Source organism: Anticarsia gemmatalis, chromosome 17 (assembly GCF_050436995.1).
Source record: "Anticarsia gemmatalis isolate Benzon Research Colony breed Stoneville strain chromosome 17, ilAntGemm2 primary, whole genome shotgun sequence".
Classification (NCBI taxonomy): domain Eukaryota; kingdom Metazoa; phylum Arthropoda; class Insecta; order Lepidoptera; family Erebidae; genus Anticarsia; species Anticarsia gemmatalis.
This window is the reverse complement of record NC_134761.1, coordinates 4334087-4347724: the sequence shown is the minus strand read 5'-3', so window position 1 is coordinate 4347724 and position 13638 is coordinate 4334087. Positions and strand designations below refer to the sequence as shown.

General features: G+C 36.0%; 1 protein-coding gene across 4 annotated transcripts in view; it reads left to right on the top strand.

The window, feature by feature from the left end:
- Positions 1–12593, top strand: part of LOC142980047 (hepatocyte nuclear factor 4-gamma-like) — a 53652-nt gene extending 41059 nt beyond the window's left edge. For 3 of the 4 annotated variants that reach the window (XM_076125325.1, XM_076125326.1, XM_076125323.1), the window contains exons 3-10: positions 1581–1675; positions 5497–5624; positions 7271–7417; positions 7928–8048; positions 8378–8509; positions 8837–9073; positions 9408–9612; positions 10795–12593. In XM_076125325.1, the coding sequence (XP_075981440.1) occupies positions 1581–1675; positions 5497–5624; positions 7271–7417; positions 7928–8048; positions 8378–8509; positions 8837–9073; positions 9408–9612; positions 10795–10849 (1120 nt within the window). In that variant the 3' untranslated portion in view covers positions 10850–12593. The remainder of the gene's footprint in view (positions 1–1580; positions 1676–5496; positions 5625–7270; positions 7418–7927; positions 8049–8377; positions 8510–8836; positions 9074–9407; positions 9613–10794) is intronic. The other variant, XM_076125324.1, reaches the window with a different exon arrangement.
- The last annotated feature ends 1045 nt before the right edge of the window (positions 12594–13638 follow it).

The window sequence follows — 13638 nt, the reverse complement described above, 5'->3', positions numbered from 1 at the left end:
CATACAACGGATAATTAAAAGTTACGTACAAGTAGGTGTCATTAATGTTTTCTTCCTTTAAACATGGCAAGGATATTAAAATGAGTCACTTTTATTTACCCACTCTTAGTAAAATTCTATCTTGCTAATATTATGAATTTTAAAGTTTGTGAGGATGGATATATGTAGATATTTGTTACTTTTTACCCCGGGAAATCTTTTCCTGCGAACGGAATTGCGGCCAGAAGCTAATGATACTATAAGTTCTTAGCAAAATACAGTTGTGTTTTATGTTCTAGATGCATAATTAGTAATAATGTACAATCATACGAAAAAAATAAAAACTAGATATCATAAAACAAACAAAAATGTTATATTTTTTGCGTTTACAATGTTTGTTTATAAATTGCTTATTATCAAATATTATATCGTTGTCAGGCGCTTGCAGAAAGTGTTGACATTATAATTATCACTTGATTAAGACACGTGCACACACATCGCATGATATGACACCACATAAACAGCTACAGAGAATATCGCGCCATTTTGTTTGTATAGTACTATTTAGTATACCAATGATAAAAATTTTGGTAAATACTTTCTTTGGTACGTTTTGCTGTGTAATGGATCGTGTTTTAAGTTTGAAAATATTTTGATAACTTGCGTTTGAAAGTTTGTAGTCTGAAGTAAATTTTATTTGCTTATCCAGAGCAGTCATTCAGAATATTGGAGAATTGGGAGACTACTTTCAAGATTAAAATGCTAGCTATATATTACTTGACAGAAAGAATAGACCTAGAAAAGACTAAGAGCTTTTCATTTTTAACACTTTTTTACGAAATATTGACCAGCACTTTGTCGGTTGAAATACTTCCAGCTAATTTATTATAGGTATTATACCAATGAATACAAGGTTGTATTTAGATTTACTACAGCTTAATTTCATTTAGCTGACTAAACTTAGGCAACTACTCACACAGTCTAATGTTTCAAAAATCGCATCGTAAACACAACACAGAAGTTTTTACTTTTTTAGTAACATTTAAAAAAATAATCAATTAAGTAATAATTATTTTTTAGTTAAAAGTAAAAAAAACTATATTTGTTTCCTGCTATCGAATGATTAATTCAAATATGTTAAACATGACCTTACATACCGCTATATTGTTTTTAATCGATTCATCAAATTAAGGTACTTTAAAAACAAACTACATATTTAACGTGTCTAATATTACACGGGAATAAGTGCAATTATTATATTTTTACTACTAAGTGTACTTGACGTTTCGGCACAGTTTGCATTACCCCGTAGACTTGCGCTCATTGGCTCAAAATGACTCACAAATTTTGCGCACTTTTTTTTTACTTTAAGAGTTTTATTTTTATTGTTGCCAGCTCTCACTGGCTCGAAATTTAAAACCAATCATTTAGGTCGAATACAGACCATTATGATTACAAGAAAAAAAAATACAGTAGGTGTATTTAACACCGCTCTACTACCGAACTGACAATGGATAGTGATGTTTCTTTGCTTAACCGTCTTCCCATAATGTCTATCCTAAATAGCGGACAACTAATGTTTATTTATGTTTTCTTTACAGGTTCAGCAGAAATTGTGTAGTGGACAAAGACAAAAGAAACCAGTGCAGATATTGTAGACTAAGGAAATGTTTCAAAGCTGGCATGAAGAAAGAAGGTGAGAAATCCATACTAATATTATAAATGCGAAAGTAACTTTATCTGTCTGTCTGTCTGTCTGCTACTCAATCACGCCTAAACTACTTAACCAATTTGCATGAAATTTGATATGGAGATATTTTGATACCCGAGAAAGGACATAGGCTATATATCATCACGCTACGACCAAAAGGAGCAGAGTACCAGTAATAAATGTTACAAAAAGGGGGAAAAATTTCACCCATTCTCTCTTCTCTCTCGCGTCCATGCAAGCGAAGTTGCGCGGGTCAGCTAGTTAATCATTAAACTATATTCAACGATTTTAAACTACCGCAACTTTTGCACATAATCCTAAAATTACAAGAATCATAAGCGCGATTATGAACCGACCTATTTTAATCGTTCCTGCTCAGTTTATAAGGATTCCTTATAATATTTAGTTAGGTTGTTGCCAGTAAAGTGATGTGGTTAAAACTTAAGGCGGCCAACACACCTTCTAGTAAGCTTGCTCAAATATTCATTTATGTTCATACTTGATAGTGTTTGACCGACGTGGCGCAGTGGTTTAGGTCGCCACGCCAATACCATTGCGTCGGAAGGTCGTGGGTTCGATTCCCATACGGAGCAATTATTATTGCGATCCTAAAATAATTATTTCGGGTCTGGTCGTGCTTCGTCTCTGTTGTTTGTAAAAGTCCCCGCGAGAGCAATTCTCTATGCGGGAGTTGTCTTTTGAAAAAAAAAATATTCGAGTTTTTTGTGCCGATGCATTAACTTGGTTAAAATTAAATTATTACTTTCAACTATGTATAGTAAGTATCTATAACATTTTGATTACTTGTAGTACATTTTTTACTTAGTACTTAAGGAAGTAGGTACAAAAAATGCAATTTGTACCGCCGTCTGTTCTCATAAAGACAATGACATTAATAATTATGAGGATAATAACAGTGGGACGTATAATTGCGCACGTATTTTGTTGCGAACTCATGACAATCCTGTTATGGTTATTTCTTTCGTTATTTAGCTATATTTTTATCAATACAGTATACTCGATAACCGAAACTACTGTAGCGCAGTGGTTAGAGTCACCACGGTACTGCCATTTCGTTGGGAGGGCGTGGGTTCTATTCCCACACGGAACAATTAAATAGTTGTTGAGGGTCTGGTCGTACGTCTCCGTTGTCAAAATCCCCGCGACATAAAATCAATAGATAGAGCGGGAGTTGTCTTTTTCAAAAAATCACAAGAAAATAACATAAAATCACGTCTTCTGCCCACAGGTCTGTCTGCCGTCTGCCACAGACAGACACCAAATAATTCCACTTGGTACGATCCTTACAAACCTCCCTTGCTTCATTCACATCCATACATATTGTAATACTGGACCGCCGGTTACGCGTACAAGAAGTAAGACAAAGTTCCTTTCATCACCTGCGCTTATTTTTTCACGTGTGAATCTAATTTTTACATGATTTTGAACGGACAATATTTAGATCATTTTGGGGACGATTAGTCCCTTATTTCGTTTAGAATTCCTCGAGTTTAGAATTTCTATCACTTAAGTATCACATAGTAACTTACTAATAGAAAACACAGTCACTTTTATATTTAAAATCAACTTATGAAAGACAAACACAGACTCTGATTGCAATAAAAGATCTTTTACATTGTAATCGCATTATTGATTCCTCCCTTTGTCCAACAGTCTCTTGCCACCGCAGGGGTCACCAACCCACTTATCTGTCGTGTGACAATTATATTTTAATTACCTCAGATTCACATATATGTACATTATGTACAATCCTGTTAATATTATAAATGCGAAGGTTTGTAAGTATGGATAGATTTATGTATGTCTGCTTCTCTTTAACGAAAAAACTAATAGATTTTTTTATTAGATTTAATACACAGATAGCTTATAACATAGATTAATAGTATACTTAGGTGATTAGAGTGGCTAGGAGTTTCTTACCGGCTGTTCTCATTGAACCCTATCATTTTCACTGGCGGTTAAATTCACCTACAGTATCTGACCATCATAAATGTCTATACTCGACCTAAATGAATAAATGATTTAATTTTGATTTTACTTTTCACCCCGGGAAATCTTTTCTCGTGTTCAAAGTCACGGGCTGAAGTTATACATTTATTATCGTCCCTACGCAAATGGTTTTAATAAGAAACTAATCGTAATAAACGTTTATAATTACATTTAACAGGAATTTTGTTTGAATCATCCGTTGCCATGTATTTCAGTTTTATTGACGACAATTGTATTGAAAATAAGGAAATATGATGCTTTATATTAAACTGTATTACGTACACTATTTAATAGCAAATAAACTCTATTTTGTCAATGAGTAACTAAAACTAAACTTATCTCTCCTTTATTATAGATTACATTTTTGGTGTTACATTTCTCTTAAAGTAGTATTCCATTGCAATGAGCCTTAGTATGGACTAAGGACAAAATCAAATAGTTGTATCAGGCAAGCCATTGATGTTCTAAATTCAGAAGCTTGTTTACCTGCGGTACCTGCCAACCTTGCATAGAAAGTTATACATACATATATACCTATCTTTTAAGTATAATACAAAGAGTCTCCTGCCAAACGATGGCGAGGTTGGGCTTTGATTCCACCATGCTAGCCAAGTGCGAGTTAGGGCGCGTTCCCATTATGTCGTGACGACAGATAATGTAGTTTTAAGTGTCGTGGCTTGTATGTTTAAATGGAGGTGTTCACAAGAACGACACGACTGACTGTCGTCTACGACATTTTTTGCAGTGACGACAGATTATCGTGACAGTGGGGACGGCTGGATACGACAGTCACTAAAGGATAAAATTTTTTGACGACAAACAATAGTTTTAATGGGAACAGCTAGAGACGACAGTCGTCTAACGATAAACGCGCCCTTAGGGACTTAGTCAGAATTGACTTGAAGGAAAACCCAATTAATAACTGACCTGGGAAACCAATAACCATGTTTAAGTTTCATTCATTCGTTTTATTACCAAATCGGACGATTGTTTGTATAAATGCTTCCATCATTTTCCCCAAATGAATAATTTCATAGATATTTACAATGTAATATATGTTTATTTTGCCTGTTTGCTGTTAAATTTAATTTCGAAGAAATTTTTATGATGTTATGGTGTTTTTGTTATAATAAATATACACCTCTCGATGTACAACATTAATTATTACATACTCCCGTACGGGGAAAGTCACTTTGGTTTTAATTTAAAGAAAAATAAGGCTAGGATAAAGTTGCGTAATTAGTTTTACGGCGCGATGTACTTGTAACCGGCAATACAACGGCGGTATGACAAGATACATGGATGTTTGTGAATGATTCAACGGAATTTTGTAAGGATGCTATATTCGATGTCTTGCAAAAATATCAGGTGCGTAGTACTCGTAATCGGTGGTCCTGTATAACAAAATGAAGCAAGGGAAGTTTGTTAGGATCGTATCAAGTGGCGTTCTTTGCTCTCTGCCTACCCCTATGGAAAAAGTGATGTTTTAATTGAAGAGGCGGTCATAGCCAGTTGTGCGGTTAAGCAACCGTTGGCACGGTCATTATATAAATGGGTGACTGCATAGTGGTATTTGAATTGAGCGTCTCCGTGCTTCGGAGGGCACGTAAAGAGTCGGTCCCGGTAGTTGTCAATTAAGACAACAGTTGTTAAGCCATGTCAAAGGCCTTTCGGGCTTGAATAACTTTGACACTAGGTTGACCACTAGCCATACGATAGATAGTTGTTATGTAAAAAAAAATTCAGAAGGTATTCGTCTAATTTGTTATCGTATTGATGTTAGATGTAATTCACAGCGGTGCAGAACGAGCGAGACCGCATCAACTGCAGGAGGCCGTCGTACGAGGAGCCCACACAAGCCAACGGTCTGTCTGTCGTGTCGCTGCTCAATGCTGAACTGCTCAGCAGGAAGGTCATAGATGAGGTGAGGAAACATCCATGGTAATATTATAAACGCGAAAGTAACTCTGTCTGTCTGTCTGTCTGCTACTCAATCACGCCTAAACTACTGAACCAATTTGGTATGGAGATATTTTGATACACGAGAAAGGACATAGGGTACTTTTACCCAGGAAAATGACGCATTTCCATGGAAAAACTCAGGTGGCGAACGAAGTCGCGGGTAAAAGCTAGTACAATTTAAAAACAATTGTAACAAAAACCTTTGTAGTCTGGGCCGCAGTGTATACGACTGTTGAGACCACGAGGTCTCGAGTTGGATTCCTGGTTCGCACAAAGTGCTATTGGTTTTCCTGATTTATGATTGCTTTCAATAATACGTTATGTGGTAATAGACTCGCGACAAATAACATGAAACTAACATTGTAAATGGCGAAAAACGAGTATTATGCACATATCTAGCGGACTGGCCTGATTTCGTCCGAATGTAGTAAAATTGGGTAGTTGACTGGGTTCAGGTAAAATGCTCAGACTATGTAGCTTTAGTCGTAAATAATGTTGAAATTGTAATTATAACAGACTGAAAATTTTTATTAGACACCCTTTTGATACCAACGAAAATAAGTGTATAGTGACGTCATATTTCTATACTAGGATGTGTTTTTGACATTTCATAAAGAGTAGCTGATTTGACTGGTACTGATTTGACCCTTCTACTACTATTTTATCTTGTTTCTTCCATCTTCATGGGAATTTTGGTCCCATTGATCCCATACAGACCATGCTACAAACATATTAAAAAAGAATCATCCAATTTGGTTTATTTGTTGAAAGTTATGCATACATTTTGGTGATTCATTTTTATTTTTATAAATATAAACCCATATTTTATTCTCTATGTAACAAAGTTAGGTCATTGAACAGCATAATCTAGTCGTATGTAACTAACTTGGCGACCTTCACAGTAAGTCGGCTTTTATACTTCCAGGAATAAATAACTCTTTAAGTTTGTGGTCTTTACTACTTGCAAATGTTCCGAGTGCATTATGAATCAGGCCATGACTCACTATTGCATATGGTCTTTTTAAATACATATGATATTTGTGAGAATTGTTTTAAAGATAGCCATAATAACCTTAATTGTACCTACACTAAACCGCGTGGCTTGTGACTTAGGACAAAATTTTCATACAAAATTTCATCCCCTATTTTACCTCCTTGAACCCCATAAACGAATAATATAATCGAATTATGAACAGATTATTGGATTATATTATTCGTTTGAAAAAAGTGACTTGCTGTAATACAATTCGAATAAAATATCAATCTATACTAATATTATAAAGCTAAAGAGTTTGTTTGTTTGAACGCGCTAATCTCAGGACCTACTGGTCTGTTTAAAAATATTTATTTAAGTATTAGATAGCCCATTTATCGAGGAAGGCTATAGGCTATATATCATCACGCTACGACCAATAGGAGCAGAGTACCAATGAAAAATGTTACAAAAACGGGGAAAATTATGATTCTCTTATGTGACGCAAGCGAAGTTGCGCGGGTCAGCTAGTTATAAATAAGAGTGGCAAGCAACATCGTGAAAAAGTGAACAAAACAACTAACTAGACAACCCATCAGATATAAAGTGGCTAATGTTGCAATATTTATAATCAGACGAACAACGTGACGGATGCGGAGATCAACAGCCGCAAGCTGGCGAAGATCAACGACGTGTGTGACTCCATCAAACAACAGCTGCTCATACTGGTCGAGTGGGCCAAGTACATACCCGCCTTCACCGAACTACATCTAGATGATCAGGTACGCATTGAAAAATATCACTTTTGTGCTGTAAATGGATCTTACATTATCGATTTTTTATATGACACTATCTCTATGACGGACCGGTTGTGAAAAGTCCCAGATTTAAATCAGTCAATCACAATCAATCGATAGGTGGACCAACAAGACGTTCTGGAGGTATTCTGTCAAGAAATTTTTAGAGATTAGGTACCCCGTGGTCAAGAAGTTGATGTGTTAGACCTTCTTGTTATGTATTTTACATTACAAATGATTTGAACCTGAGACTTTTGTACAAGCAGTCTTAATAAGTTTCTTCTAAAATCGTTATCATAACAGGTGATATCAGCTCTCATTCCCTACGGGAAATAGGCGTCATTGTACTAATGTTTGTGTAGTCAGTCTTAAAAAGTCTCTTATGAGTTGTTAAAAAGATAAGTTAAAATCTTATCGTTGCAAGTGATATCAGCCAACCTCCATGGGAAAAAGGCGTCATTGTACTAATGTTTCTGTCTTGTCCGTGTGGTGCAGGTGGCGCTACTGCGGGCGCACGCGGGCGAGCACCTGCTGCTGGGCTGCGCGCGCCGCTCGCTGCACCTCAACGACATACTGCTGCTGGGGAACAACTGCATCATCACCAAACATAACATCGGTCAGTATCTCTCATTCATGTATTGTACCCTTACAGAGCACTGGCAGCTTCCTAATTCCCGCATTTACCTTTCAAGTAGTAAATGATAACAGTGTCAATAAAGTTACTTGTGTATTTGAAAATATGTTATTTCGTATACTCATCTTTAGTTCAACCGGCGGTGAAAAACATTGTGAGAAATCCTTAATGTCTGAAAGTGTTTTGCAACAGAAGATTAAAATAGACTTAACTCCTTAACCCCTAACCGAGAGTTGCCTAGCAGGGAGGGGGTCTTATTTAGTACAATTTAAATACTTATTTAATAATAATATGGTATATGTATTGTTCAGACGGGCGCATGGACATCGACATCAGTATGATCGGCATGCGAGTGATGGACGAGATCGTGAAGCCGCTGCGGGAGATCGACATCGACGACACCGAGTTCGCGTGTCTTAAGGCCATCGTGTTCTTTGACCCTAGTGAGTATACCACTTGAAACTAGAAGAAATAAAGACTTAAAATGGAATAAAACTTTGTTATGGAAGAATTTTTGCAAATGAAATATTGTTATTTGTTTTTTTTTCTATTTCGCGCCTGATGACCAGGCCCTAGCTAGGACTGTTAAAATGCTTTTATAAGTGAATTATGTTGCTGACGACATTTTTCCTGATCAATAAATAAAAGTTTGTATACTCAAAAAAAGCAAACCAAAGCGTACAATCCAATCAATATTTTTGCGTCAGCAAATAGATAATTACCCAAAAGATTACTCACATAAATACTAAAGGAACGTCCATAAATTGCAGACGCGAAAGGTCTCTCGCAGCCGCAGAAGATCAAGCAGCTGCGCTACCAGATCCAGATCAACCTGGAGGACTACATCTCGGACCGGCAGTACGACGGGCGCGGCCGCTTCGGCGAGCTGCTGCTGTGTCTGCCGCCGCTGCAGAGCATCACGTGGCAGATGATCGAGCAGATACAGTTCGCCAAGCTCTTCGGAGTGGCCCACGTCGACAGCCTGCTGCAGGAGATGCTGCTCGGAGGTCCGCGCTCTTTCTAATATTATTGTAACATTGCTTTTGTTTTGTAAACTTGTGTATTCAGTTGTTTGTTAATATGGCAAATACGACAGTTTAAACAAATCAGTTCAGAATTTGAATAAACCCTACGTTTTGTGCCGAACGAATGTTTTCCACATGCTAATGAATGAAACGTTTCCCGATTTAATGTTTGTATATTGCCTTAAATACAAAAAAAAATACATTTATGGCTCGATCAACGAAATCACTATCGTCGAATGTTAGGTTAAATTAAATGAATCTGCAGCCCTAACGTGAAAGCTTGGTATTCGGAAACTTTAACCGTGTGTTTGCGCAGGGGCGTCTACAGAAGCGAGCATCGACGAGTCCGGCGCGTGTGTGAGCGGCGCCGCCTCGCCGCCCGCCCCGCTGGCGCCGCCCGCCGGCCCCGCACCCCCCGCGCAGCCCCCGCACTCCTCGCCGCCGCTGGTGCCGCAGCTGGCCCTGCACGAGCCAGAGCAGAGCTTCCTCGAGCCCATGCCCTTCAAGCAGGAGCCCAACATGTGAGAACCTTATTCTGACCGGTGTAAGGTCCATTATCGCACTGAGCTTCACTTGTTCAGTGATTCTGAACGCATCGTAATATCGCACTAGTACTTGGAACACTATTTTATTACCTGACGAAACAGAATCAGTTTTCTCTTAAAAAGTTGTCACTACTTTTTTAACTTTATAAATGGTTCTATAGTTTTCCAATACAGTGTGATGCGACTGGTTCATGCAGGGGCTCTAACAATCGGTGCCTTTCAGTGCCTTAGAACGATTGTGACGTCACTTAGTATAACTGCCATTATAATTAATAATATCGTTAATCATGTATCTCATCAGGAATAACCAACTTTGATGATGTGAAAGGTCTTTGCGAATCGATTGAAGTATTGTTATATTTTTTTATAAAAAATGTCACTCTGGTTGGTAGTCAAAAAAATGTCACATTAATAATACTTTATTCGCAGAAATCAATATAAAAAAGTATAACATAAAATATGTTTGTACGGCGATCAAAATCACTTGTGTATGATATACTATCAATCTTAAATACTTATATAACAATTCAACTTTAAGAATGTATTATGATGCTCAATGAAAAACTGTCTTTAGAATTCCATGACTATTATTAAAACGACCTTTTTATCAGAAAACTTAGTATTTAAAATATCAAAATGATAGAAAGTGAGCAGTGAATTAGGTATGCTAAAATAGACATGGAATTCAGCATTCATATAGCTTGTTTCACCATTGAACAAGTATTGGTTAGCCTAACAAGTAAAATATTGACAGAATGTTCATATAATTTACTGTCAGTTTAACTATCAGTTACCGGATACATATCCATAAGTAAAACTAGCCTTCCACATTATAATATTAGGTCGGGGAAAAAGTCTTTTCGTATTATAGTATGTATGAACTTGTAATAAAATCTTTTCTCTACACAAAAAAGCTCGATATTTGGGTACCTCACGAGTTCACTGAAAGAAACCTAACGAACCCTGTACTCATTTGTGATTCTTGAAGCCAAAGAGATTTATCACCTTCATACATACTATAATGCGAAAAGATTTTTTCCCCGACCTAATATTTACAGCTCTCTTAAAATACTAACTAGTAATCATTGGTGCTTTGCTATCGGTGGAGGTTTTGAGTTCCAAGCCAATTGGTACTAATATCGTTTATTGTTTGACCAGGAGTCCCGAACACAATTCACCTTTGATGAAGACTGCCGACATAACGTTGTTATAGAATAACAAATGGCTGCCACGCGCACAAAATTACTTGTACTCTGGCCTGAACAAGAGTTTAAACATAAGGCTTGCTACAGATATATTCGGTACGGCATTAATCGGCCTAGACTGACTGCAGATCCGAGTATATGTAGATGAACCCGATCGGCACAAGCCGAACAAGTGAGACGAGTCGATTTTGTCGAATATTGCTGAACCGAATATGTGTGAAGAAAGCTTAATATAATAATGTAACGGGTCTTCAACACGATTTAAAATTAAAGGTTCATTATACCTTATGTGTTAACCCGTCGTTTCGATCGAATTACATCGAACGTGGTCACAGGCTGAATCAATTTTCATTATTATATTATGTATACAAGTCGCGAGAGTTTAAAATCGTTATAGGTTTGGCTGTCGTGTACATTTTGAAATGTACCCTTTATCATTTATTCAGACTCGCGTTAAAATACAGTGCCAATGTATGTTACGGACCTGATGCATCCAATATTGATGCTTAATTGTAACAATTATAATGACAAAATTAAGCATTTACCAATTATTTATTTCCAAAGACAATTGTTTATTTTGAAACAATGGATGCTCCAGAGACAATTTTAAATGTAATTCGACCTTTAAAATTATATTGGAAGCGCACACTTGAGTGGCTGTTTAATGTTATGTTGTACCGATATATAATTATTTTTTATTTCTAAAGTTATAAATGTATTTTTATTTATTATCTACGCGGCCATTTTAATATGTAACCGGTTAACTATAAATGTTTAAAGAAAGTTAAATGTTTCAAGAAATTGACTGCAGAAATTAGTTTTATCTGTCTTCAAAATTAGGCAGCAAAATAAAACGTTAAATTGCAGCTTTAACACTAATAAGATTGTGGGAAATGCAATGATTTCTATAAATAATTATATAAATTAAATTATATGCTATATTTTGAAATATATGTAATTCTTATAAAAAATGTAAACTAATGTTACTATTTTATATACAAATTGTTAAGAATGGAACCGATTTGTGCCTGTATTTTATATAAAAATGTTTTCGTGTGTAGGTGTAGGAAGATGAGCTTTTGCCAATTTTTATATACAAGTTGTATTTAAAATATTAAAGTAGGTGTCGGATGTTCGGCCGAACGGCTGTGTAACTTTGTGGTTCAAGTTTAGTGAAATTATTTACAAACCTGCATTGTTTGGACTTTGGTACTGTTTAAGTTATATTATAATTATTCCATGTTCAGTCAAAATTGTAATATTTCGTATAATAATGTTCGACTCTAGTATTTGAAATTAAGTTACCATGGAACTAAAATGTAGGTGATGGTATTATAAGAAATCACTAGGAAATGTCCTATTGGAAGTTATGAGAGGCGCGGAGGTACGACTTATAGGCATTTTATCTCGATTATGTTTAATATAGAACTGTATCTACGTACGTTAGATGTGATCTATGTGTTATATAGTAGGCTTGATTATAGTAGAACAACCATTTGTTGATAAATGCTCAAAGTAGATATGTTTATGTTTCATTGTTACTCGATTGGTGTTTACCGTTATGTGGTGAAAGTTACTTTGTATGAATTATTATCATGAATAATTGTTTATGGGTTTGAAAAGTCGTAGATTTAATATCATTTATAAGTTAAGTAATAGGTGCCTTATTGTCCTATTGAGGTGTACTGTTGAAAATGTACATACTATGTTATGAATTTTAGTAGAATATATTTTAATAAATAATGTTACAAAGCTCCGACTTTTTATTTTACAATATTTCGAACACAATTCCTAGAAATATCAAGTTACATCAATACGTGATTTGTCACTCTCACGTCGATAAAGCCAATAACTTAAATCTGCCTTGACGAGTAGCAGTAGATATTTCTTGCCAACAAGAGGTATTCCGTGATTGTCGTTGCGACTAAATAACATTGTGTTACTGAACTGGCGGTCAGATGACTCGCCTGGATGTCTACCAGCGCAGCGTTCACTTATATTTTTATATCTCTACTGTATATCACTCGGTGGCAGTGATGCACACATACATTTGTCATGAAGTCATAATTAATTATTTATAAAATTTCTGACATAGATACGTAAAATCACGTTCACCATTTTCCCGAAGGAGAAGGTACTTGAAGGCAGTGTCTAAAGAACGGCTCTTGGTATACGACCCTTACAGACTTCATACTCATTATCCAATATAAAACACGTAAATATACGATGGTAAAACAACACGTGATAGAAGTATGCGATATAATTAGTTGTAATAAATAGTAAAACATTAAATAATAAGATAATCACTAGGTTATTCGCCGCCGGAAGGTTTTTGTTCGACGTCCATGTAGCCTTGCCTGTTGTTTCCTCTGTTCTTGCAGTACAGGAATATGACGGAGAGGGCTGACACCGCAGACATGGCCAGTAGCGGGATATACACAGGAAACATTGCCTGATAAACTGGACAATATTCTTCAATTAAATGATTTTCTTGTACACTTCTCGTAAAAGTCATGATCAATGGTGTGGTTGTCCGTCATCATGACAAGCACGTTATGACGTGAAATTGGCGCTTTATTGTTAACCAAAGATCTAGAAATTAGACCTTTAACGAGAATAATTGCAAACTATTTGGAGTACTTACCTCAGTCTGTATTTTGTGTGTAAAACTCAATGTTAGTTGAGATTGTACGCTAAAGTAATTGAGAAAAAAAATGCAACAACTACTTAAACTAACTTATAACCGTAAATATTTTATAAAATCTCGGCGAAAACAATAGTGACTATAATGAATAAA